This window comes from Podarcis cretensis (assembly GCF_951804945.1).
Source record: "Podarcis cretensis genome assembly, chromosome: Z".
NCBI lineage: Eukaryota > Metazoa > Chordata > Lepidosauria > Squamata > Lacertidae > Podarcis > Podarcis cretensis.
The window spans coordinates 27,789,307-27,817,003 of NC_137184.1; the positions used below are offsets into that span (position 1 = coordinate 27,789,307).

At 41.8% G+C, this 27,697-nt stretch overlaps 1 protein-coding gene and 1 long non-coding RNA gene across 11 annotated transcripts in view; one reads left to right on the top strand and one right to left on the bottom strand.

Moving 5' to 3' along the window:
- LOC307207744 overlaps positions 1-27,697 on the bottom strand; it is a 962,945-nt gene that overhangs the window by 775,974 nt on the left and 159,274 nt on the right. The gene's annotated exons all lie outside the window — the stretch shown is intronic.
- The window catches only part of TENM1 (teneurin transmembrane protein 1), a 399,682-nt gene that overhangs the window by 232,781 nt on the left and 139,204 nt on the right, over positions 1-27,697 (top strand). For 5 of the 10 annotated variants that reach the window (XM_079961576.1, XM_079961584.1, XM_079961579.1 and 2 more), the window contains 6 exons: positions 1,842-2,047; positions 4,808-5,018; positions 6,155-6,256; positions 7,617-7,811; positions 11,676-11,876; positions 25,570-25,764. In XM_079961576.1, coding sequence (XP_079817702.1) covers positions 1,842-2,047; positions 4,808-5,018; positions 6,155-6,256; positions 7,617-7,811; positions 11,676-11,876; positions 25,570-25,764 — 1,110 coding nt within the window. The remainder of the gene's footprint in view (positions 1-1,841; positions 2,048-4,807; positions 5,019-6,154; positions 6,257-7,616; positions 7,812-11,675; positions 11,877-25,569; positions 25,765-27,697) is intronic. The other 5 variants (XM_079961580.1, XM_079961577.1, XM_079961583.1 and 2 more) reach the window with 3 other exon arrangements.

Below are 27,697 nucleotides of genomic sequence, written 5' to 3' on the forward strand. Positions count from 1 at the left end.
GTAAAATGGTAAAAAGGATAAAGCCACTTTCGATTACATACTGTAAAGCAGCTCATAGATTTATGCATTTTACTTTACAATTATAGAGTAGAAAGGCTTGCCGCAAGTGGGTGAATGATGGACAGTTCTGCTAAGAAGGAACCATTTCCATAACAGCATCATGTCATGCCTGAATAATATCACCTGATACTACAATATATTGTTTCATCTCCCATCTGAACAGCAGATCTTTAAACTTTCATTTCAGAAAGTAAGGTAGTTACAATCTCATTTAAAAGCCGTCAACACTGACCAACATTACCATTACTGTTAAACACATTGTTTTGTCCTTGACCTTAGAGTTATTGTACTAAAACAATGCAATTGACTCTTTATACTTAATGGCAGTAGAATAAGAAAATATGTTTTTGCATTTTGCTTAACGTTATGGATAATGGCTTGTAAAAAGTTTGCTTCAAGTCGGTATCTCCCTTTCCCCCTTTGAGTCATGTCTTGTAGATTATGATTCTGTAAGCAGGGACTGTCCTGTTTTAACTGATTTTATCCCAGCCATTCTACAAGTCTTCTTGGCTGAGCACTGGGTTACAAATGCTCTAAAATAAACAAACCAAGGAAATGAATAAATCTGAAAGGTCTTTAAAGCTGAAGAATGATGAATGCTACTGCTTTTCTTATGGTTTAATTGCAGTCCAAAGTCTATTAGGTTGCAAGTCTGTAGGCAGCCCATAGACATTACTTAATTATAGTGTTATGAGTTTGTGGGTGCCAGAACACTATAATCCTTGGATTCAGCATGTGTTAGAATTTAATTAAGGCTTGGTGTGCTAAAATGAGTGCTAATCTTAAAATATAAGCCAGGCTAGTTTTCTGATGAGGTATTAACCTGGGGTGATAAGCTATTAAGAAAACAAAGGCAATGGGCCATTAAGAAAGCAATGATCAAAGGAGGATCAGTACTAGATGGCAAATGGGTAGGGCCCCTCCCTCAACAGATAGAGCAATGTGAGTTAGAAACTTAGAGTAGACTTAGGAGTTATGTGACAGAGAACCAAAGCAGCAGGCAGAGCACAATGTTTGATGACTTTTTGAATACAAGGCTGCACCTATGGGAGAAGCAAGGTCCTATTGGGGCGTTAATGCTGCAAAGCCCTGCTTCATAGGCTCAGGTTGTCTATATGTGTCAATAAACCATATATCCTAAAGACACCACAGTCTCCGCTGTGCCACATTTCCATAAGGAAACAAGGACTCTTGGTGAGATCCTGGAACCCCTGGAATTTCACACTCAGAGATTGGAGTGGCGTAGAATTTCTGTACCACTCAAGATATAAAAATAACAGAGCAGTGTATATTTAAAGGCTTGGACATTTTAATGATAAATGATGATGATGGAATAATTTAACCACGACTTGTTTGGAGCTGTTCACAAATTGACGCTAATTTAAGCCAGATATTTATCCATCTCTTTCAGGCACTTGACAGGCTCAGCTGCTTAGGAATATGAGTTATTTTAGATTTGATGAAAAAATGAGGTGGGGAGCAACAGAACATACTCTTGACTTCTCTGTTAGATCCACACTGTCCACTTTGTTAGGTTCGCTTGGCCGTCCGCAGACAAATGTTGAAAGCATGATAGGAAAAGCAGTTGGAGAGGACTTGGGATTCCGGTCCTCTTCTCCCCAGCATACACTGAATGCCTCTGAGAAATTCTTAAAGGGATGGGCATAGTTGAGCACGTTCCTCAAACTTTTTTGAACAGAGTTGAGCATGTTCCTCAAACTGTTCTTCTCATTCTTTTTAAATGACAGCAAACTCTTTCTTCTTCTTCTTTGTTTCTGGAGAAATAGTGTTTCAGAAAGGACAGGCAATAGACACGGGGGAAATTGAAATTGGAGTTCAAGTGATTCAAGCCATTCTTCCAGGCCTCTTCTGGCGTTTCCAGATTATGATCCATCACCCAATGTACCTGAAATTTAATGTTTCTCTGGCAAAGGACTCACTTTTCGGGATATATGGGAGACGCAATATTCCCCCTACTCACACACAGGTATTTACTTGCTTACTTACTCACTTACTTACTTACTGTAAAAGTTAGCTATTTCAGAAATATATGGTGTTCACTATTAAATTGACTGCTGTTAACTTTCCTTCTTAACCTCCCTTGACAAATACTTTCCCTTATCAATTTAGGCAAAGAGAAGAAAGTTCTCAGTTTTTTGTTATTTTTGTACAAAGCACAAAAGGTCACCAAGCATATAGATGATGTCCCACAATGTTTGTTTGTTTGTTTGCTTGCTTTTTATGTCAGCAACCTGATTTGCCAACCCTTGCAAGAAACAAGGTGCAAAGGTGACAAAGGAACTACTGTGTTTTTCGCCCTATAGGACGCACTTTTTCCCCTCCAAAAATGAAGGGGAAATGTGTGTGCGTCCTATGGGGCGAATGCAGGCTTTCGCTGAAGCCTGGAGAGTGACCCCTCTCGCTCTCCAGGCTTCAGGAAGCTATCTGCTAGCCGTGGGAGACCCAGCTCTCCCAGGGCTGGTGGAGAGCTTGCCTGCACCCAGAAGCTTGGGGCGCGCTGAGCTCCACACGCCCCAAACTTCGGGATTAGCGCAGCGCTCCGCTAGCCTTGGGAGAGCCGCGCGAAGTCGCGCGGCTTTCCCAAGGCTAGCGGAGACCTTGCCGGCACCCAGAAGCTTGGGGCGCGCTGAGCTCCGCACGCCCCAAGCTTCGGGATTAGCACAGAGCACCTGGGGGGAATAAATTTTTTCCCCTTTATTTCCCCCCCAAAAAACTAGGTGCGTCCTATGGGCCGGTGCGTCCTATGGGGCGAAAAATACGGTACTCTGTTAGTTAGCAGGCAGGAGTGATAGAAATGAAAACATTCAACAGAAGCAAAATCAGTGGCTATAAAACCAATGGTAGCAGCAGTGGGGTAAATTTGGGGGGGAGTAAGCTATAAAGACCTATGAGGGCTGCGTGTAGTGCACCAGCTGCACAGCACTGAAATACAGACATCCTGCACTTCAGGGTGTTGGACTAGATTACCCTCAGGGTCCCTTCCAACTCTACAGTTCTATGATTCTACATTTAGGAACATGGAATATTCTCCCCAGAGGTGTACTGCCATAAGTACATGCCCTAACCACTGCACAGCCACTTTTTGATAGCTAGAGGAAGTCCTTCCAGAAAGAACAGGATTTGGCTTTGCTTCTTATTGCAACATTTACTCAGTTTTCCAGTTGCTCATAGAAAAAATTACCTCCTCATGCATGAATTGTCCAGTCTACTGAGCGTGTTCTTTCATCCTTAATGGGGTCATGGACCCCACTTTTCAAACTCTGTTCCATGCATAATGGCATTATTTGTACATAATAATAGGACTGTGGGACTGAAAGGAAACTGGGCACTGCATACTACCATTCTGGTCCCACACAGAGTCCTTGTTCCCAGGTTGCAGAAGAATAGGGAACTTGCAGAAGAATTCTTTCCAAAGGCTTTAATGTTGAGATTGGTGTGATACATATGCAGATTGTTGTAACAAACAAAAATAACAACCCCCAGTTTAAGAGGCCATAGATAATTAATTAAACTAATTAAACAAAGGCCTGGGAAAAGAGGAAAGTTTTTGCCTGGCACCTAAATATATGTAATGAGGGTGCCAGGTGAGCCTCCCTGGGGAGAGCACTCACAAACTGGGAGCCACCGCAAAAAAAACCTGTTCTTGTGTTCCCACCCTCTAAACTTCTTGTGGAGGAGGCACACAAAGAACAACCTCAGCTGGTGAGTGCAGGGTCCAGGATGGTTTACACCAGGAGAGGCGGTCTAATGAGAAAGGGGGAAATACTCTCCCTACATACTTTTTGACAGCATGCATAATTTTATAAACCTCTAATATGTCCTTCCACTTATTTGCCTTTTTCTTGGAATCTTTGCTTGGCCATGGTGTGTTTTGTATGGGGAGGGGGGAGAGAAGGGGGAATTGTCAGCATGGCACTGTCTACTCTTCAAGATCTCAGGTAAGAATCTTACCATGGTGGTTGTTTGAGATTGGTGATGCCTGGAATTGAGCCTGGGACCTTCTGCATAGAAAGCATGGGCTCTGTTGCTGAGCTGTAGCTGCCCCCTAAAGATGGGAATGTGTTGCTTTACTCAGATCTCTGTGTTTGATGGCAAGCTCACCCGAAAGAGTGTTGCTTATTTGCTAAGTGCAATTACCTACAGTTTGAGCACAAACCTGACAGCCAGTTAAAGCACTTGTTCAGGTTCTTGTAATTACATCCATGCTTTGATTCCAGTTAGATCATTGGTGTCGCATTTACAGAGAACACCAAAATAGCTTTTTAATTACCTAGTGAACACTCCCCCAATCTGTTGCCCACAAAATACTTTGGACTGCAACTCTCATCAGCCCTTTCCAGCATGCCCAATGGTCAGGAATGATGGGAGCTGTAGTCCAACCATACCTGGAAGCCGTGCTTTTTTCCAGGGGGCACTCAAGGGTACGCAATACCCACACCTCTTTTGTTGGTTGTTAAAAAGTGTGACACTTACTGTAGCTACTTCATGGTGAGTACCAGCACCTATTTTTCTAGAAAAAAAGCACTGTCTGGAAGGCACCTGGTTGTGGGGAAACTGATCAGGGGCTGTGGGGACATATTGGTTTTGGAACCAAATTCAGAACAAAAAACTAGGTTGGTTTTAGAAAGAACTTTGAAGGGTCAAAAGCAGTTAAAACACACACACACAAACATGCATATAAAGACAGGATTCTATCTAATCATGTTTTTTATTGTTGCTGTTTCAGTTTGATTTTGTGAAACTGATGGATGGGAAACAGTTAATTAAGCCAGAATCAAGACATTCTGAGGAATCTCAGCATGCTCCTAGGAATCTGATCTTAATGTCCTTGCAAGAAACTGGCTTCATAGAATATATGGACCAGGGAACTTGGCACTTGGCATTTTACAATGATGGCAAGAAAATGGAGCAAGTGCAAGTGTTGACAACGGCAATTGGTAAGACCACTTGGTTTTGTCTTCCTCCTCTTTCTAATGAAGGCTTTCATAGATTATTGAGCCATTTCTTGTATCTGACATATATGATGATAATTATTAAATAGGTTCCTGGATTCTAGGAAGCATGGGCTGTTTTGGGGTTGGTCAGTTCTGAAGCATAAACAATACAAGCTGAACTAAATTGGTGGTGAGGGGATTCTCATTAAAAGCCACATTCTGATTTTTCTTGTAGAAATGAATGGTGAAAATTATTAATTATTATTATATATTAAACTTACTGATTGCTTTTTTATTTACAAGCTATAACACATAGATTAAAACCAGCATAAAACTAAAACAGAGTAACATCTAAAACTCATTCTAGTTTCAATTTTTTAAAGGAAAATAAAATCCTTAAAAACGATATTCCTTCTGTTAAATGTTATAAATCAGGGGTATTCTTCAAGAATATTCTCCATCAAGAACCAATTGGTTGCTTTACAGGATTCATTTATGTGATTGGCACTTTTGAAGAAAGCTGTTTGCATTGTAGGGCAAATCTGTAAATCCCCTAAAAAATTAAACTCATGTTTACAATATTGCACCAGAGTGGTGTGTTTGGTGATCTTGAACACATTTGCTTTTCCAGGTCAAATTCCATCAGTGATTGCCCCAAAATGAGGTTTTTTGGGGGGAGGGGCTAAATCTTACAGAAGTAGGATGTTTATCTGAAATATACAAATGGCAGGCATTGGAATGTTCAACGAAAATAATCTCTTATTTTAAACAAAACTATGAAATAAAGAAGAGACAGATTTGAAGTGCAATGGGGGTTACTCAATAAATACTTAGAATCTTCAGATGCTTTACACAGTAGGGAATTAAAGATGAATTCTCAGTATAAAAACTTCACATTGTATTGCAGAATGAAATACCTATTGTTCAAAACTGTCAAGGCCAAACCTAATACATAATAAGTTGTTTGAACAGATGTTTTATTTCAGGTTGTGTATGAATACAGTGAATGTAATTGGTTCCCCACTCATCTGAAGGTTGAGTAATACCACTTGAATGGTTGTGCTGCATGGTTGCCTCTCGTTTCAGAAGTGGTTTGTTCACTTTGTTGTTATGCTTTTCTTTTCTCTTTGTATGAACAGAAGTCATGGATGACTGCTCCACTAACTGCAATGGGAATGGAGAATGCATTTCTGGGCACTGCCACTGTTTTCCAGGATTCCTTGGTCCAGATTGTGCAAGAGGTAGGGATTTCTCATTTATATATTTGAAGTAGAAGAAAAGACAAATAAATAAATAAATAAATAAATAAATAAATAAATAAATAAACAAATAAATATCAACTTTCTCAGCTTGGAGCTTCAGCAATGAAGCAGCTCAGGCTTAGGTGCTGGAGGCTCCACTTCTTCCTGACTCTCAATCAAGCCTAGATCCATGCAGGTGTTTCTATGCATTTTCCCCTCCTCCCATGTTGCGTCACATGCAACTAGCTGGACTCATTGGCAGCAGCTCTGTACTTCTTGCCTGACTTGCTGTTTCCTCTGTTCCTGTAGCTCTAGGGCGTGGGTAGGCAAACTAAGGTCCAGGGGCTGGATCCGGCCCAATCACCTTCTAAATTCAGCCCGCAGACGGTCTGGGAATCAGTGTGTTTTTACATGAGTGGAATGTGTCCTTTTATTTAAAATGCATCTCTGGGTTATTTGTGGGTCCATTCCCCCAAAAAATTTAGTCCGCCCCCCCCCCCCACAAGGTCTGAGGGACAGTGGACTGGCCCCCTGCTGAAAAAGTTTGCTGACCCCAGGGGATATGGAGGCAGAAATCTTTCATAATATACCCTTCATGATTTTGAAGCAAATAGTGGACACTTCAACTTCCACTCATCAGCATCAGATGTTTATCAACATACATTGACACAGTAGTGACTGCATACCAAAAATGGTGGGCTGATCTTTCACATGCAAAGGGTACCTCCAAATAATAAATCCAAGCAGCATTCCCCAAAGCCAAGCTAAGTATCTGATACAGACACATCATGACCAGACTGTTAACAGAGAGAAAAATTATTCCAGTTTATGGAATAACAGAAATGAGAATAAAATGAAAAGATTGGGTAGGAAATAGAATGTGAAAAGCTGAAGCAGGTACGCTAAATGGATAGTAAATTTGAGAGGAAAAACAGATGATAAAAGGTTTGAGGGGGCCTTCAACAAGATGGGCTCTCAGCTCCAAATAGTGTTGTTCCAGAACATTGAGGGCAATTTTCAGCGGCAGGTGGCTCTCAGACCTATCAGCCTGCCATAGGAGTAAGGAGCAGGGCCACCAACTGAGCTGAACCCTCTTGGGGATCCTGCTGCTGCTCAAGAAGACCAAGTGTTGGCGCCACAAAGTGTGGGGTGAGGGGAGAATCATAGGCTAATAGAATTGTAGAATTGGAAGGGGTTCACCAGTCTAACCCCTTGTAGTGCAGGAATCTCAACATGCAGTTCCTCATCCAATTTGAAACCATACTGGACCCTGCTTAGCTTTGTAAATGTGCCACCACTTTTATTGCGGCACCAAATCCTATATAGATCATTAACACTCAAATATGTTTCTCCTCTACAGACTCCTGCCCAGTGTTATGTAGTGGAAATGGAGAATACGAAAAGGGCCACTGCTTGTGTCGCAATGGGTGGAAAGGCCCTGAGTGCGACGTTCCAGAAGAGCAGTGCATTGACCCCACTTGCTTTGGCCATGGAAAGTGTATCATGGGAATCTGCATTTGTGACCCAGGATATAAAGGAGAGATATGTGAAGAAGGTTTGTGCCTCTTCTTTCTCTTACTGGCTTTCTTTTCAATGGAGCTGTAGCTGAGAGGTAGACCACTCATGCTTGGCATGCAGAAGGTCCCAGGTTCAATCCCAAGCATGTCTAAGTGGGGTTGTAAGTACCCTCATCTGGAATCCTGGAAAGCCACTGCCAGCCATTGCAAGCAATACTGTGTAGTCCATTGGTCCAACTAAGCAAAAGGCAGTGCCAACAGTTTAAAGTTAAGAACACATCACTCTGCAAATCCAATGCCCGCAAAAAAATCCTGTTTCCTCTACCACCTCCACCAATAATACTTTATCTTTCAGAGGAATGGCAGAACCTTATACAAAGCCTATTTCTCTGTTACAGAGAGATTACAGTAGTGGTACTGACATAGATCAATTGGACATGTCTTAACAACAGAAGCTTGGAGAAGGATATTAGAAATGGCTGATAAATTCTCTTTATGCCTTAACCCTAAAGGAAGCTCAATATAAACTGATGTGCAGATGGTATATGGCCCCTCAAAAGCTGAATGGAATCTACAAAGTAAACTCAGTTGTTGGAAGTGTGAATTGATAGATACTGATTTTGTGCATATGGCAGTCATGTCCTTAAGTTGGTAGATACCAGGATGTGCACAATCACAAGATTTGTTGTGTATCTAGTATTTGAAAGCAGCCTGATAAGTTTCAGATCTGCTGTGTGTCATTCTAGTTCAATTTATTATTTGGTTCCAAATTTGATCTGTTAAATCTGAAGCTCTTTTTTTGCCTCTATTGATCACAATAGGGAATCTATTTTGAAAAGCTATAACTCCCCCCCCCCCTTTTCACACAAGTAGATTAAATTATCATGAGAAGTTGCCCTTCTAGAGTGGATAACACCTGCTGAATTTCAGGAAGACAGATTCAGCAATTCTACCACAAGGGCAAACTGAGGTTAAGAAAGTAAAAATCATATCCCAACCACTGTTTTCTTTTTCTGGGAAATCAATTTAAAAACCAGGAAATGGCAGGGGCACCCAGAGTAAGAAAGCTGCCAAAGTTCAGACAAATAGGTCTAGGGGCATGTTCTGCTATTGAACTATGATCCAGGGCCATCTTTACCATTAGGCGTAGTGGCGTGGTGAGCCAGGGTGCCAAGCTGTGGAGGGCACCAGGTTCTGCATTTCATTAGTGGAGCCAACGCCGGTAGGCGGGCCCAGGCGCGGCCACACCAATTGGCAGCCCCGGCAGGCGAGCCCAGGCACACACAAAGGGAACACAGAAGAGGGAGCTTGTGAAGATGGAGATGGAGCCCAGGAGCTGCCTCCCTTCTCAGAAATAAAAATAAAATAACGGGGCACCGCCAAGGAGGTAATCACATTTTAATGGTAGGTCTTTATTTAGGGAGACTGTCCAGGGCTGCAACGCCTCTGCATGCCTGCCTGAGAGTGAGCCTCCCTGGAGTCCTGGGGGGCTTCCTTCGAGTAAGACACGCAGAGGATCCATCTCTTCTCCACCAAACACCCAGCCCCCTACCCAAGTATCGCCTTTCTACACCAGCTCAAAGTCCGTCAAAGGCGATATTCTGTTTTTTTACTGGGAATATTTGGGGTGGCTATGCTGGATGGCTGGTTTTTAGAAAGACTAAAAATCATGAATAATATGAATGCATAGAACCGACTGTCTCTTGGAGAGGAAGAGAGGGGGGAGAGAACAGAGTTTGTGATCCTAGCTGATCACCTTTGGATCTGGAGAATCTTTCAGCCTTCTCTCCCCCACCCCACCCCACCTTCCCACTAGCAGAGAGATCTAGGAGAGAAAGAAGCAGAAGAGATAAATTTCTGCAAACTGAGGTTTGAATGGGACATTTAAAGCAGAAGAACGCTTTTTTGCAGAGGTGAATTTGATAATGTGTTGGGTGAAAATGACCTGGAGGAGGGAGGCAAAGGTTGCCTCCCAACACAGATCCACTGGAGATTTTGTTTGGCAGCTGAAGCTTCTTCCTCTTCCGATTCTGCCTCCTAGCCCCTCACCTCTGCAAAAGAGCATTCTTCTGCTTTAAATGTCCTGTTCAAACCTCAGTTTGCAGAAATGAATTTATCTCTTCTGCTTCTTTCTCTCCTAGAACTCTCCGCTAGCGGTTATTTATATGGAAAATAATGGTCAACAAACCAACTAAACTAAACTTTTAAAAAGTCAACAAGTCTGGGGAACCTTTCTTAAAATAGGTTAACAACTTTGGGGTCCCCCCCCCTTAAAAAAGGTTGACAACTCTGGGAAATGGGAGGGGGGAATCTTTGCATCACGGCATCGGATATGCTTGACGCCCCTGCTATGATCTTTCCCTAACCACCTACACCTGCCTCACTTCCTTCCCCATAGGAATGCTCCTGACCCTGACTACACATTAGCTTCTTATCCTTCTAGGCTCAAAATGCTTTTCTGGGCCATGACTTCTACCTTAGCTGACCCCTGGCCCTCCAAATTGACCCTGTATGGCCCTGACACATAATTATGACCATTGTTCCAGAGGTCTGTGCACCACCGAAACAAGAATTCTCAATGGATAGGAAATGAAAGCAGATGAGCAGCTCTTAACTGCATTTGGAAGCTCACATCATAATTTGGGATCTGATCTATAGCTGCTGCAGGTCTGTTGTGGCACCAACCTGAAGACCCAACTAGATCAATAGGACTAGCAGCACAAGTAGTAGAGGTGCCAGGAGCCCCAAGTAACATTTCCTGTGGGGCATGGCTCTCTCTATGCTTAAAGCCTCAAGCTTCCCAATGGCTGCTCTGCAATCTTGGCAGTACAGTGGTACCTCGGGTTACATATGCTTCAGGTAACAGACTCCGCTAACCCAGAAATAGTACCTCGGGTTAAGAACTTTGCTTCAGAATGAGAACAGAAATCGTTCTCCGGCGGCGCGGCGGCAGCAGGAGGTCCCATTAGCTAAAGTGGTGCTTCAGGTTAACAACAGTTTCAGGTTAAGAACAGACCTCCGGAACGAATTAAGTTCTTAACCCGAGGTACCACTGTACATACGACAAGAACTGACGGATAAGCAGTTCAGTGGAAGACTCTAGGCCAGAAAATGATCCCCTTAAGGCTCTCCACTCTTCAGGAAGGGAGAAAAGCATTGGGAAAGGGTAAACTGACTTTAAGGTAAAAGGCACAAATTAAGTTTTGTGGTGTCAGTTGTTTGGAACTATCCTTGATGCTGGAATTACACTCTAACCCTGCCTGCTAACTTGCAACTTGACTAAGTTGTCTGCAGGCATCCGTTGTGCTGTTTGGACTTCTCATAGTCAAGACAGCACAATAAGCATGGGTTGATGTAAAGTGTGAATTGGCCCTTCACCTAATAAAGCTAATCCCATTAAGAGAAATAACATGTGAATTCTGCCCTAAAACACACCTTTTGTTTATACATGTCAGAAGCAAGGAGCCTCAGGCCCAGGGGCCAAATGTGGTCCTCTAAGATTCTCTATCTGATCCTTAGGAATCTTCCCACAACACACCCTTTGCCTAGCCACATTCCTTCTCCCCTGGCCTCATCCCTCACTGGGCCTGTTTTGCACTCTCTTGAGTTTTTGCCTGGCTGGAATGTGTCCTTAAACTCTGATAATGCCTCTTGGTTCACTGTATAGAGGCTAGGAGGGGTATGTGAGAGTATGCAAAAACTGCTTTTCAGGGGTAAAATTACCTCTGTTGCTCCACCCACCTTTTCCTCTGACCCCACCTACCACTGTTGTGTGGCCCCTGGAAGGTTTTCCAGTAAGAAATGTGGCCCTCAGTTTTAAAAAATGTTTACACTGATTTATGTTCTTAACAGTTTTCTGCTTTCGGTGTTGAATGCTGTTATCTCCTTCCTTTACTCCTCAGAGGACTGTTTAGATCCTATGTGTTCTGGCCATGGAGTCTGTGTTCAAGGGGAATGTCACTGTTCCATGGGTTGGGGAGGAGTCAGCTGTGAAACATCACTCCCTATCTGCCAAGAACAGTGTTCAGGCCATGGCAGTTTTCTTTTGGATACTGGAGTATGCAACTGTGACCCAAAGTGGACAGGTTCTGACTGTTCAACAGGTAGGTAGAGAAAATATCCTTCTAATGATTTGACTTGGTTTCAGAAAAGAATATAGGCTTGGTGTGTGGAGGGTGTGTGTGTGTGTCAAATTTTGTCTCCACTAAAGTTTGGGGTGCTGCAGAATACGATATGAACTAAAACTCAATGTGCTTTGTGAGAAAAGACTTAACCGTATCTTCAATCTGGAGGAAGCAAATATTTCCAGGAGAAAACAGAAGACAAGAGAAGGTGCAGAACATGATAGAATGGGGATAATGTAGATGGTTTCGCAAGCAAACCAGAGCTGCTTTTTATCCTCACAACTAGGGATGGGGCACTATTTCCAAATTCAATTTTCAAATGCTGTTTGGACTAGCACACTCCCTTTGAAAAAGAGCTTCTTCTTTTTCAAAAAATCACCTGGTGCTTTGATCAGTTACAGACATTGGCTGTTGGACATTCTGCAGAAGATGTGTTTGCTATGAAAGTGGCAGAGTGTTACCATTTTAACTTATGAAACGGCTGTCACCGTTGCATGCCACACCTTTCATTATATTTAGTTAATCCCTGAGTCCTCCATCCTATAGAGCATCTGCTGGCTTGAAGAGTGTTCCCTTCCCCTAGAATAGGAAATAAGAATAGGAAATAATTATAATATTGACTGCTTTTAATTGGAAAAGACTCTTCTCTGCTGCTTTTGATTTCATTAAGGAAGTCATGAGAGTAAAACCTAAAACTAATTATCTATATGCAAGCAAACTGCATTTTTAAAAAGTTTTTGAAGCCCGTTTCCTTGCTGATTTGAGTTGTACTTTTGCCTGTAAACTTCCGCACCTCTCTAATCAACTTGTCTGCACTTTATATTGATTTCTAAAGCGGTGGGCGGTGGGGTGGTTTGTGATAACTATGCTGGATTATAGGCTTTATTCAATGCCCCTTTTTTTTGAGAACTTGATGTTGTTGTTCCACAATGGCAACATTGACTGAACAGTGTAATAGCAAACTGAGTGTTCCAAAACCAAGTAATGCATCTTACCTTTCACCCTGAAACGCAGCATTATTTTTACTCAACCAATACAAAGAAAATATGTGGCCAAACTTACAGTGGTTTATCCACTGATGGTTTTTCCCTTTCTAAACTTCTAAAAAATCAAAGGCACAGTTCTTCTTCTCTCTGCATGTGGAGAGCAGCATGCAAAAGTATGCACTTCAGGGCAAAGTGAGGGAACTGCCTTGGGCAGCGGGATTCACAGGGGCAGTAGATCTGGCCTACAAGGATTGCATTGCCTGCTGCAATGGCAGCATGTTACTGGGAGGTTGGATCTGCTACCTCCTCAGCAGCCCACCTGAACCCCATTGTCACCTCCACAGTGGCCTCTTGGTGAATAGGAGACACTGCTGGTCTCCTTCCACCAGAAGGAAAAGGTGGGGACTGCCCGGTGGGATATCCTGGGCTCTCCATCCACCCACCCATTGTGATTCAGAGCAGGCAACTTTCACCCCCATGATGACCTTTGACTCCCATTTCAACCATCAGATAAGGTTGATTTGATCCCCCTCCCCTTGTTCCCGATGTAGATCTTCACTCACTCCTTCTTCCCTGGTGGCAAGACGCCATTTTGCGGTTCATCTCAGGTGCCAAAGTGTCTTGGACCAGTCCTATGGCACTCTAAATTGTCCCATCTCCCCCCTCTAGGGTATTCATATGTTGGCACATAGCAAGATTGGATGAGGCCATCCACAAGTGAACCACCTCCTACAGCATTAGGGTTGCCATATTTCAAAGAACAAAAAAGAGGACACATTTGCCGACTTCTACACGACAGGGTGAGCACCGTTGCTCCGTCCCTGCTCCTGCCAACCTAGCAGTTCGAAAGCACATCAAAGTGCAAGTAGATAAATAGGTACCGCTCCGGCAGGAAGGTAAATGGCATTTCCGTGTGCTGCTCCGTGTGAAGCGGCTTAGTCATGCTGGCCACATGACCCGGAAGCTGTATGCAGACAAACACCGGCTCCCTCGGCCTATAGAGCAAGATGAGCACGCAACCCCAGAGTTGGTCATGGCTGGACCTAATGGTCAAGGGTCCCTTTACCTTTTACTTTTAACTATGGATTGCTATGACAACTCTCATTTTACATACCCATGAAAAAGAGAGCATGTCCTGGAAAAAGTGTACATATGGCAACCCTGTCTACATCAGTGTAGCCCCTCCTGTGCAGGTGAAACCTTGGCTAGTTTAGCTGGCAACTGGGGCAGATTGCAACAGTGTTCTGATCAATACCACGTAGCTGAGAGGCAGCATTTTTGTTTTCCACAATTGTGCACTGTGATGGCACTGTAAGGGCCTGCACCATGAGAGGGGAGGAAGGCAAGCAAACCAATTAAAAACCAGTTAAACTTCACCATTACCACCAAATGGATCTCTTCAGCCCCACCCTAGCAATCATCCAGTCCTTTAACTTCCAGAACATTTTTTTTAAAGACAGTCTCAACAAACTTTCTAAACCAAATGAAGTCATAAGGCAATTAGGCACAGTGTAGGAATAAGGTCTAAGACATATTTAAATCCAAACAAACTCAACTTTTTACTTGAGATGTTTGTAGGGTAACAAGTAGTCACATGGGAGACTGCTAGTAGTTTCCTGTGGGACAAGCAGGAAAGTCTGTTATTTAAATCACCCTGAAAATGCAATTAATTTGGAAATATATTTTATTGAGATATTATTATGCCTAGATTGGTGTGATTTCCCCAGGCTACATCATTTAAGCACACTGGGAGAATTAACTCTCTCTCCCACCCTCATATTTACCTAGATTAGATTTCCAAGTATGCCCTCAGAATATCTGACCAGTAATTTAAGGCCTGCCTCTACAGATTGTCTGTCTGTATGCAGATAGGCTGGGCTGAAGATATCATGCACTATATTCTGTATTGACCTATATTAACACCCCTAGGGGTGGATTCCTTTCCTCTTTTCAGAATATTCTAGAAGTACAGTCAGACAATTTTAAAATTAAAGAGCTGCTGGCCAATGAAGCTTGTTACCCACATACATGGTAGCTTTGAGAAAGTTGTTGACACTTTTTGACACAAAACCTTGTTGACTGCCAAGGGGACTGTTAACTTCAAATGACACAAAGAACTTTACATTTTAAGTTTTGATCATTTTCATTTCTGAAAATTTATTTTAACTTTTTATTTTATTTTTAAATATTAAATTTGTCAGCCGCTTGCACAGGGTAACCCAAAGTGATTTACAAACAAACAGGCAGTAACCCTACATAGATGCATTAAAAGCAGGAAGAACGAGAAATACATTAAAAAAATCCCACCCACTTCTAAAAGGCCTCAGATAATTAAAGGCCAAAGGCCTAGTTACGAACGTTTTTGTCTGGTGCCTGAAGGTGTATAATGGTGGTGCTAGGCAAGGCTCCTGGATGAATTATTCTGTTTATCTAGCCTTTGTTCAGTAATTGGCATTGGCTAGAAAAATTGCTAATGACTGATGTTTGGAGAAGATTGGGCTTTATAAATTGCCGATCTTCATTCAAAATAATCTGTTCAAAAGATACAAAAAAAATATGAAGATACTACTTTAAAATGTAGAGTTGTGGCCCACGGTTTTGTATTTGAACATGAACATTTATAAAATGCCTGTGTAGATAATTTTATGATTTTCTTCATACATAAAATGAAGATCTGTACCTTAACACATATTTTGGTTCATGTATCCTCCTTCAGTGTGGGAATTATATCAATCAGAATGATGAAGTGTTTTGCTTTGGCTTTAGTTTTATATATTGTAAATGTAGAAACTTAGTTAACCCCCAAGCCACCCCCAAAATAAATCACAATTCACATTTTTTGTTTAAGGTTTTTGGCATAATTTCGGTCACAACTTTATTAAAATACATAAATGTGAGTGGTTGCTTAGGCGTTGGTTACGACAATCTGCCCCGCCCAGGGACAGAACTGACTTCCGGATTCCAGCAAAAGCCAGAAAGGGAAAACAATATTGGGGGGGGAAATGGAGCTGGGCACCAGACCTTCGCCTCTCCCGGCATGCTCCCAGGGGCTCTTGCGTGGCCCTAGCCCCTTGCCAGGGATTTGGACGAAAGCATGGTGAGCCCCTGGATTCCTTTAACAGAATTCCCTTGCAGAAGCAGCATTGGAGGGGCAGGCACAGCCAACCACATCCCCCCCCCAACCAAAAATTAACCAATGCCTAACCACAACCTTACAAGTTGTAACGATTTGCTACGCAGTAGGCAAAAACCAAATGGCCCCAGCCAATCAGCCAGATGGACAAAATTCCCAACAGGCCCCTGCCCCAAAAGCAGACAACCCCATGACAGGCATAGCAAGGTCAAACGCAAGAGCCCTAAATTAGGGAGGGTGGGCGGGTGATCCGGTGCACGCAGCAAAAGAGAACGCTCAATGCTGCATGCTCAGTATATAAAACTCTTGGTCCATCCCACAAATTGGCAACATCAAAATTTCCCCAGTAACCTAAACAGCCCAATCACTGCCAATGGCCATCTAAACGATCCCACCCAGCAACAGAGGGGGCGGGGGCCTGTCAGACCCCACTGCAACACGTGCTCTCCATGAAAGAGAACACACTTAATGAGAAAAATGGTCCTTTGGTGACTTAAGTATTTAAAATAATAATCCAAAGTGAATTTCTTTTTTTTATAATTTTTTTTATTAGTTTTCCAATTTTAAAAAACACAACAGAAACAACATACAAACAAACACATAAATTCATAATTTCTTAACCTTATTTTCATAAGCCTCTTTTCTCGGACTTCCCCATACCTTCCCTTTTTTGCATCCTTTTTTATTTTTAACAATTATTCAACAACCCTTTTAACCAATTAAATTTAAATTCATTCTCCTTTTCAATTTCACCCTAAGTCAAACAAAATTTACCGCTGTAATTCTACATCTTCCTCTCCCTTAGCATTTTAGCACTCCTCAATTTTATAGTAGCTCTTAAGATATATTTTAAACTTCTTCCAGTCTTCTTCCACAGTCTCTTTCTCTTGGTCACGGATTCTGCTGGTCATTTCTGCCCCAAAGTGAATTTCAAGGCTCCTTAAATGAATGTATGGATGATCAACTTATTTATCTTCTGGGGGGGGGGAGGGGTGGATACCGAACCAAAAATTATTCAAAGTCAGTTTTTGTCCTATTGATATAGAATTTATTGTCTTCCAGAATTCAGAATGTTTGTGAAATAATTCTGGAACAGCATGACTTAAATGTGTACTTCTTGTACAAACATGTTGGAACAGAAATCAACTTTGAGAAGATTCTCCCCCCCCCCCCCCCCCCCGTTCTTTGAAAATATACCGTAATTTATAATGAATTTTTAAAGATATAAAATGAAGTAAATTTCCCTAAGGATACAGCACAGACATATTGTGAAAAGACAAGAGTACAATTATTATTCAGCAAGAGATAGGATCATTATTCTTTGAAACAGGCCTAGTGTCATGGTCAGGCAAATGCTAGGGTCCCAGAGGCTGCCCCACTGCTGACTCTAGCACCCTGTAACTTTTACATTTTTTTTTAATAGGACCTGGGGCTGATAGGAGAAGTGCCTCTGCCATCTTCTTTTCTGCCTTACACTCCTGGGTCTCACCCTCAATGCAGCAGGCCTAAATATCTCTGTAAATAATGGCTGAACTGCTCAATAATTAGCATGTCAAAGCACTACATTATATTAGCACATCAAGGGAGATGGCAGAACATACAAACTGAGCATCAGTTCCCAGGCCAGCCCACATATGAGGCAAGGTGAGGTGGCTGCCTCAGGTGGCAGGAGCCACCAGGACAGCAGATCCTGATGTCAATCTTTCTTCCCTTCTTGTTCTTGATGTAGATATTTCCTCACCCCTTTTCCCCTAGTGGTGGGGGAGGAACCATTTTGGAGTTCCCCTCAGGTGCCAAAATGCATTGGACAGCCTCCCTAACAACTATAGAAATCAACTTCTTAATAAAGGTGCTTTTTCCCAGGCAACAAAATATAAGTGCCAAATCTCAAAAATGTTGATGTTACAACAACAGTGTGCCATGCTGATAGAGTCACGAATATATTTATTTAGAATTTACTGAGAATGTCAAGTCTTGTCTGTATACCTGCTTTTCGTTTGTATAGTCCAGACCCCTAAGGGTGGTGGTTTGTTCTATGACACACTTCTGTTGTTTGATTACAGTCTGTTACATTAATACATTTTCTACAGAGATAAATAGGGAGCAATAAGGAAAGAAGTATTGCTATTTATGACACCTAAAAACAGAAAGAAGCCTGGTATAAAATTACATAGCTGTCAGCGCCTTTTATATCATGCCTTCATTTATATATTTATTATAGTTGTGTCGTCTGTGCTTAAAAAAAATTGCTTATGATAACGGGTTTTGTTCAAACATTTAAAAAATAATATTGTTTGTACATGAAATTGCTATTTTGCCCGTACAACTATTATTCAGTTAATAAACAATCATCTGTTGCTGACAAGGCGGGGAATCTTCTTCTACCAGCCCTCAAAACTGACATTTTAAATCAAAACAGACTTCATTATTTTAGATTGCACTTACAGAAGTGTCGTGAAAATTGTCTGTCAGGTTAAGTGCAGTGTAACTATTTTTAAAAAAGAAGTATTGGAAATGAACTTGAATTGCACAAAGAAGCTTTCTTGGACATATTTTATTTACATAGTGTGTTTATAGCATTTAAGGAGTTTGAGTTTTAATCAATAGATGAGCTGTGCCCACTGACCCATCAACTAAAGCTTCAGTTGAATCACCATCTTCAGTTTGATCAATTAAATTGAAATAAATATGTGAATTACCAAAACTTCAATAGCACCTTTCAGTCACTATCACTGACAGTTTAATCAACAAACGGCACCACTTTTAGAAGCAAAGGCTATCTTTAATATATCCTGTCTTATTCACTGTTAAGTGAAACACAAAGACCAAAATAGTCTCAAGAAATAAACAAGTTTGCCCTTTACTCAGAGCCCTAATCAATTCAAATTGCCTCAATTAATTAATCAATTTAAAGCTTTAAGGAATTAATCTATCATTCAATCAATTAAATCTTCCTGTCATGCTAATGACACAGGCAGAAATTGTATATAGTGACCCATTAGACTTGCCAGAAGCAAAATAATTTCAGTTCCAGGATCACTGACTAGACCTGTAGCATTAAGGGAGCTAAGAAACAGACTGATGATTCTCTGCAGACCTAGGCTATTTCTCCGCCCCCTTTTATATTGCCTTTTATCTTTCAAATTGCAACCGTGATCTCCATTCCAAATTAAGTCTCTTTTTGCAGGAAACATAGCTTGGGAAAGGCCAGTCTTGGGCATTTTAAAAGCTTGAAGCCACTCCTTTCATTATTTCAGGTTCATCTTTTCTTGCCACTCTTGGGAGATTAGGACTGGTGCAAAAAGACGTGGCATTTCACACCCCCTCTATGTTCCTGTCTTAGCTTCATTATCTTTCTTGGGCTCATGACTTTGAGACTGGGGTGCAGCTTGAGAACTAAATAACTCTCTCTATCCATATCTGTCTATTGCAGCTACACTTGCTTTGAAGCCCCAAAATATAGTGTGCAAATATAAAATGTTTCTCACAGGCTTTCACAGTCAATAATTCACGAGGAATCGGTCCTTTGAGGCAAGGCAATAACTTTCTTGTTTGTGCCATCTTCTCATGGTCATCTATGTAGAAATCAATGTGTGAATGGTGGGCCAGAGTCATGCCTGCTCCTGGTCCTGCCCTTGACTTCCATGTACTCAAGGTCCCCACGTTGGAATAAGCCCACATACATGGATATATGACACTTCCTATATGTGTGCTCCATTCTTTCTATTTATGCAGCACATGGGTGCATGTGCTCAGGAGTATTTGCATACCACCTGTGTGCAGGGGACTTTTGAGTTTGCAAAGATTGAGGGTGAGCTAACTGGCGGACTTCACAATCCCTTTTTAGGGGAAGGGCCATAGCTTAGGGGTACAGCGTATGCTTTGCATGCATAACAACAACAACAATAATATTAATAATTATTATTTATTTATACCCCGCCCATCTGGCTAGGTTTCCCCAGCCACTCTGGGCAGCTTCCAACAGAATATTAAAATACAAAAACCTATTAAACATTAAAAGCTTCCCTAAACAGGGCTGCCTTCAGATGTCTTCTAAAAGTCTGGTAGTTGTTTTTCTCTTTGACATCTGGTGGCAGGGTGTTCCACAGGGCCTGTGCCACTACCAAGAAGGCCCTCTGCCTGGTTCCCTGGTTCTGCATAAGGTCACTGGGTCAATCCTCGGCATCTCCAGGGACAGCAGGGGCAGACTCCTGTCTGAAACCCTGGAGAACTGCTGCCAGTCAGTGTAGACAATAATCTGACTTGGCATATGGCAGCTTCATGTAATCCTATGACCTATGGAGTAACACTACAGCAGTCATATAATTTGCAACCTAGGACAGAAACAATGAATTTCTTGTAATTTCATTGTAATACTATTTGCATACAAAAACCCTATACAGGCATTGTCCAAATTCAGAAATACAGCACAGTCATTGTGAAGAAGCAATATGAGCTTGCTAGCTGCATCCTCATCGCCTTCCATGATTTCAAGAGCAACATTCTGAAGCAGTGGGATTCTGTACTCATGGAAGCTCTTTATATGATGCAGAACCTTGGGAAATCAGGTTCTACATGGTGTGGGAATCCTCCATTGAGTAGAAGCAATCTCCACATTTCAGTCAATCACCCTTCAACTCAAAGCTTGCTTACTCACACCAAATCTCCCTCCTCCTCCTTCGTATTATTGCAATTTATTACCTGCTCTTCACTGTAAGGTTCTAGGGTGGGTTACAACCATTAAAACACAACATTAGATAGTTTAAAACAACTTACAATAACCAAAAATAAGATGAGCCCTAAAAATATACACCAGAAATGTCAACAGTCAGGGTAAAGAGTTACATCTTCAGCATTTGTCAAAAAAGATTGCTGGACTAGATAAGTCTTTGGCCTGATGCCGCAGCAAGACATGTCTTCTGTTTTATGTCAGATTATCTTCCTCATACCATGCCATGTTATACCTGCATATCTAAGATTATTTTAGGCATACTTTTAAAATAGTTTTTCTTTATTTTATCTGTATTTTATTGAGCATCGTATATCCCACTTGAGACAGGTGCTTTTGATTAAGAAGTCTATATTTTCCTCCAAATAAATACATTTTAAAATATCAGTCTAAATTTATTCTCAGAGATCTTGATCTTCTGGCCACTGCAGAATTACTTCTGAAGGCTTTGTAGTGTGAGACCCACCTGCATTGCACATTTAAATAAGTATCATACCACATTAAACAGCCATGGCATCCCCCAAAGAATCCTGGGAACTGTAGTTTATTAAGTTTGCTGAGGGTTGTTAGGAGCCCCTTGTGCCCCTCACAAAACTCCAGTTCTCAGAGCAGTTCAACAGTCAACCCCTCTTCCCGCAGAACTCTGGAAATTTTAACTATGTGAGAGGAATAGGGGTCTCCTTACAGCTCTCAATTACCATTTACTAACTACACTTCCCATAATTATTTGGGACTATTAAAATTGTATGATGTTGCTTTAAATGTATACTGCAGATGGGGGCTCAGTTCAGCCATAATTTGAATTTAAGGCTGCCTTTTAATCTACAAAATATGGCATACGTAATTTCTGAGACCTTTGATAACTCAGTCTTCTAATTTGTTTAATAAATTTATGGAATATGATTAGATTCAACATCCAAGAAATTAATTGAGCTAAAATTACTTGGATCTTCTCACCTCCTTTTTTATATAGGGGAAATAATGCAAATTATCCACATATAATAGTGGTATGTCAGAGACTTCTTCCCGTGAGAAGTGAAAGGTGGGGTGTGATGAGGTCGATAGTAGCTATTTTTATATTTGTCCCTGATGCAGCTGCTCAACAACAACAGGGAAATCAAAGTTATGGGCTGTCAAGGGTTTCTGTTTTCCCTCTGGCCCTTGGTTAGAGACAGCAGTTGTATTGCTCCTTCTGTCTTGGTGTACTGCCCTCTGGATCCTCAGTGAGACTTTGCCACAGGAAATACTATGCAACAGCCTTTTAAGTCAGTAGGATAGATTTTATATTGCAAATTGCCCTGTGATCCTTGGCTGAAGAGTGGTATAGAATTTTAATAAATAATACAGTGGTACCTCGGGTTACTTACGCTTCCGGTTACATACGCTTCAGGTTACAGACTCCGCTAACCCAGAAATAGTGCTTCAGGTTAAGAACTTTGCTTCAGGATGAGAACAGAAATCGCGCTCCGGCAGCGCGGCGGCAGCAGGAGGCCCCATTAGCTAAAGTGGTGCTTCAGGTTAAGAACAGTTTCAGGTTAAGTACAGACCTCCGGAACGAATTAAGTACTTAACCTGAGGTACCACTGTACTTATAGTTGTGTGGTACTGTGCATGCCTGCTGAAAAGTAAGTTCCATAGAGTTCAATCAGGCTTACTCTCAAAGAAGTGCATAGGATTTAACACATTGATTTATGTTCTATTAATCAATTAAACTACCTTTAGGACCACCTCTTACCGTATGAACCCAATTGGACCCTGCCATCGTAAATGTGAAGGAGGTGAGGACAGGTGACCCCACCTAGGCCCGAAGTCACATTCCCCCCCCCCAACCAGGCCTCAAAACTGTCCAAAATTCATTTCTTGTCTTCTAAAAATCCACAGCTAAAGTTTTCCTCTGCTTTTCTCACAAGATGCTGTGCATAGGCAAACCGTTACTTTTATCAGTACGAGAAGGCTTCAAAAAGCTAATGAATAGGCTCTGTTCAAAGCAAGCCTGAGAAATGAATCTTCTCTCATTTGGTTGTAACACATCTTTGAACATGCTGAACTGCAAGGCTCCTCAACCCCCCCCCCCCCCTTGGCTTCTCACCCCCTTTCCTGGGAACAGTCCAAAAGAGTCCAAGACAGGAGCTTTCTGTTCATGCTCAGGAAACACATGGGGCAGGACTCCTGAAGAGGAGGAGAAAGGGGAGGGAACTGGAAGGGGAATATATGCTCTGTGCAAATGACTGTGAACCCGTGCTTGTTTTGTGAATCTATCACACTTGCTCCTTCTACCAGTTAATGGATGGTAGAAATAAAGCTTTTTCTCCGAAACTATTCCTTGAGTGTCTGTTGACTCCCATCTCCCTCTCCCGGGTGCAATACTTTTTCCCACCCGAGGGCAAAGCCTCATAAGGCTACAAATGGAGGCCCATTTTCATATGTTCCCTCTGTGGGTGGTCATGAGGGTGGCAACATGAGAACAGGCTTTTTCAGTGGTGGCTCCCCGCTTGTGGAATGCCCTCCCCAGGGAGACTCGCCTGGCACCATTGTTATATATCTTGAGATGCCAGGCAAAAACAGTACTTTTTGGTTAGCTAGCCCTTGGGCATTTTTGCATGGGTGGCATGTTTTAATCTAATGTTTACAAATAGAATTGTCTTTTAGATTTTTTTTATGCTGGGGTGTGTGTGTGTTTGCTTAAAATATTGTAAATTGCTTTCGGTTGGCAAAAAAAGCAAATAATAAAATTTAATTATTATTGAAGTACTTCATTTTATCTGTCCTGCATCTTTCAACATTCAGCTTGATTTGATGCCCATGACTTCTAGTTTTATGAAAGTGGGAGGAAAAACTTTTCTGTATCCCGACCATGCATAATTTAATAAAATTTTGTCATTTAACCTTTTACTCGCCTTTTTTTCTAATCTAGAAAGTCCCATGCATTGCAACCATTCTTCATGGTGCAGTCACTCCACCCCCCTGATCATCTTGGTTGCCCTTTTATGAACCTTTTCCAACTCTACAATATCCTTTTTGAGTTGAGGTGACAAAAACTGCACACAGTATTCCAAATGAAATCACACCTTAGATTTGTATAACAGCATTATAAAACCAGTTTTATTTTCAGTTCCTCACTCCCCTAATGATCACTGAAATAGAATTTGCCTTTTCCACAACTACCACACATCTTCATTGAACTATCTGCTATGGCCCCAAGGTCTCATTCCTGGCCCATCACCTCTAGTTCAGACCCCCTAAGTGTATATGTGAGATTAAGATATAATTTTTGTCTCAACATGCGTCAATTACATTTGTTTACATTGAACTGCATTTCCCATTTTAGCACCCATTCACTCAGTTTGGAAACATCCTTTCTGGAGCTCTTCACAACCCATTTTATTTTAACATCCATGAACAATTTAGCATCCCCAACAGTCTTGGCCACCTCAATACTCATTCCTAATGAGATCGTTTGTAAAGAAGTTAAAAAACCACACCCACCAATACTACTACTACTACTACTACTACTAATAATAATAATAATAATAATAACTAAAAAACCAAAACCTAGGTAGATGCAAGAAAAAAGGGGACTTCTTTTCATCTCTGGAACACAGCCAAATGCTAGGACCATAAGAACAATAATTCACATCATGGAAGATAATGATGTTTGCACTCCCTGGTATGACAATCAGAACAGCCAGTTTCCTGATAACCAAATTGCCTTGTACTCATCCTACAGATTCAAGAATGTTGAAGCCCATATTGTCATGCATTTCTTTTCTGAGTGATAGAATAAAGAGGATTTGGCTGGTAGCTTTAGTTTTGAGTTATTATTTTCTAGGCTCAGACCTATTTAGGGATTCCGAAGAGAAATCCAGAGTTGCACTGGGACCCAGGGATCTTTACAAGCTCACCTTCGCAACCCTTCTGAAAATAACCTCCTAGTGGATTCAAAACTGTCAGGCAATAAAGCTTTTATCCTTTGGATTTATTATTGCTTCAAAGTAATCCCTCCCGAACCTTTCCTATGTGCTTCCCAGGTCCAATGAGCTGGGTGCTATTTCAGAAGTGTGGTCCAAAGGATTGTGGAATTATGTATAGTATATTGTGCAATCGTGTATGTGTGTATGTTTGAGAATCTCTTTCCCAATTTAATGAGCCCTGATCTCCTAACTGGCTCTGGGCTGCAGTGGCAATTGCTGTCAGGTGAGGAACAGGAGGAGGAGGACACTCCTTGTAGGGTGAGGGTAAGGAAGGGGAGATATCTCACTTACTCCCAGTTGTGCCCCATCCATGTTGCAGGGGCATTCATTAGCAGTGTGGGGGGGGGAAAGGTTTCAACCTGCCAGGAGGGGAGACGGGATAGCAAAAGGTGGAGCCAGAGGGGCCAACCTTCATCCTGTCACCAAGGAACAAGCACCACCTCCACCACTGGGAACTGACCCGTACTGCATTCCTTTTTGCAGTCTGCTTCCAAGCACACCTGTCTCAAACAGAGGGTCTCACAAGTGAGCATGACATGCCTCTCTTTTGACAGCAGGTGGAAGGGGCATGTCCATTTGTCAATTCATCTTTGTAGCTTTTGTCTGGTCTCAGACCCCTGGTTGTTGTTCTCTAGTTGACCCTTTGGTGTTCTGAACCTGTAGCCTGACCATTGCAGGCCTTAAATAAAACTTTATTGCTCCCCTGTAAGAGCATCTGTGGTTCGTGAACCAAGACACCCACCCCATTGAACAAACCTGGCCTCAAGTTCAGGAAAATGTGGACGTGAACATTAATCTTTCATTGTTATTACTTTCTTAAATTAACTGGGTCTGCTAATTTCTGTTTTCAAAGAACTCTGCGTACTGGATTGTGGCAGCCATGGTATTTGTGCAAGAGGAACCTGCCAGTGTGAAGAAGGCTGGGTAGGCCCAACATGCGAGGAGCGCACCTGTACTTCTCACTGCACTGAACATGGGCAGTGCAAAGATGGAAAGTGTGAATGCAGCCCTGGATGGGAAGGGGACCATTGCACCATTGGTGAGTTGGGTGCGTACCATTGAGGTTTTTTCTACAATCAAGCAGTATAAAATTTTTATTAAATAAATAAATAAATAAATAGGTTAATTATGTGTGCGCTTAAACTGCCTCACTTTGTATGACACACTATGTTGGGCTGCGGGAAATTGTGCTGTGCACACTGACTTTGGAAATATCTCCCCCTAGATTCATGGACAGCAATGCTGTTGTTGGTCTTCTGTCACCTTGTCAACTCCCTGGCTTTTTGATGAGTTTCTCAGCCTACTCTTGGGTGTTAGGTTGCCTTTGTTCATACTGCTTTTTTAATTTTTAAATTGTATCTTGTTTCTATCTATATTTTTATTGCTGGAAACTGCTTTTGAACTTTTGGCACACACACACACACACACACACACACACACACACTCCAGTTCAGGTTGGGATTAAACAGACAACTGGATAATTCAGAATAACATTTGACAGGTAGCAATAAGACAACACACACCCCTACAAACACGGTACCTTTAGCTCATACTGGTTTTAGTTTATTTTTTATTACGATACTTATGTCTGTATGCATGCATTTCAAGGTGGTGTACAGTTGTATAATAAAATATTCTACGAACATATACAAAACCAATCAAAATAAAGTTCAGTAGCTTATACTGAATGTACACAATGACAGATTGTGTTCTGCATGCTGATAGTGTCACTAGTCCAAACATTTTAGAACTGGTGAAAGAAAATGTCTGAAAATTGTGACATTGGAAGCAAATGAAAGACCAGATGAAGTTGACTACTGAGCCATGACTGAACAGAGCCTTGTTACGCTACAAGTAGGTCTAGGTTGTGCCTGGCGCAAAGAGGATGAAACATCATAGCCAGGAGCAATAAAGGCAACATATTTGTTGAAATTAAACATTGGAAGAGTTTTTCTGCTCCACGGAAGAGACCAGGAAGGATAATTGCAGAACTGTAACCTAGTCCAGTTGCTGGTAATCCACCTGACAGGGAGATGGTGTTAGGAAGAGGCAAAAGTCCCTCAAGCAATGTCCTACTAAATCAATTCCTCTTGGAAATACATGTTATTTGCCTCTCCCACCCCTTATATATTCCCCTTGGGGAGGGAAACTCCCTTGCAGATCCAGCCAGCTCTGCAGTGACTCCAGCAGCTGCATTATAGATGAAATGCTGCCTGAAGATAGAATGAGCTACTTTTCCCTTTTAGGAGAGTGTCAGAATACAAGGTTTGGTAGTATTTCCTTCCCCAGTACAATCCAGGGGAGGTGCCCAAATTAAACATTACTAGAACTCAGCTCTAGCACCAGGTCAACTATGGGAGAATTTGGGGGAGGAGCCTGTGGAATCTCTTTCCTTGAAAGTCAGTAAGTCAAACTTGTTAGGTGTCTGGAAGAAGTTTAGACTGAGCTGCATTGTGTAGAAGAGGGTTTTGGCCAAATGAAGCTTATAATGGGAAGTAGGCCAGGTGCCCTTTTTCATACCAGGCAGCCCAGTTTTCCCAGCACTGTCTGAGCTGTTGTACTCTTGCATTGTTTGTCCAGAAGTGTAAATTGTGTGGTGGGTGGTAGACTTCTTTTTTCATAACAAACCAGCAAGCTCACAGGTCATCACTGCTGTGCACCGTGAATTGAATCATCAAATGCCCCTGGGAAAGAAAAGGAAACACCTCTCTCAGTAGGTTCATGGGGCATCCATTCTGCCCTGGCCCCCTACAGCTTCCCTGAAGGGAACAGAACAGGACATCATTATAAACCACTTTCCAAGGACATTTCAGGAATCAATATATGACTTGTGGCAGTGACAACTCTAACTTGCTGTCCTACCAATTAATGAAGTAAAGCCACCTCATCTCCTAGTAAGAACCCTGACCCAGATTGAATTAGAATTAATTTTCTACAGTTGCCTAGTTTAGGTCAGTCATTTTGCCTTTTCTATAGATTTT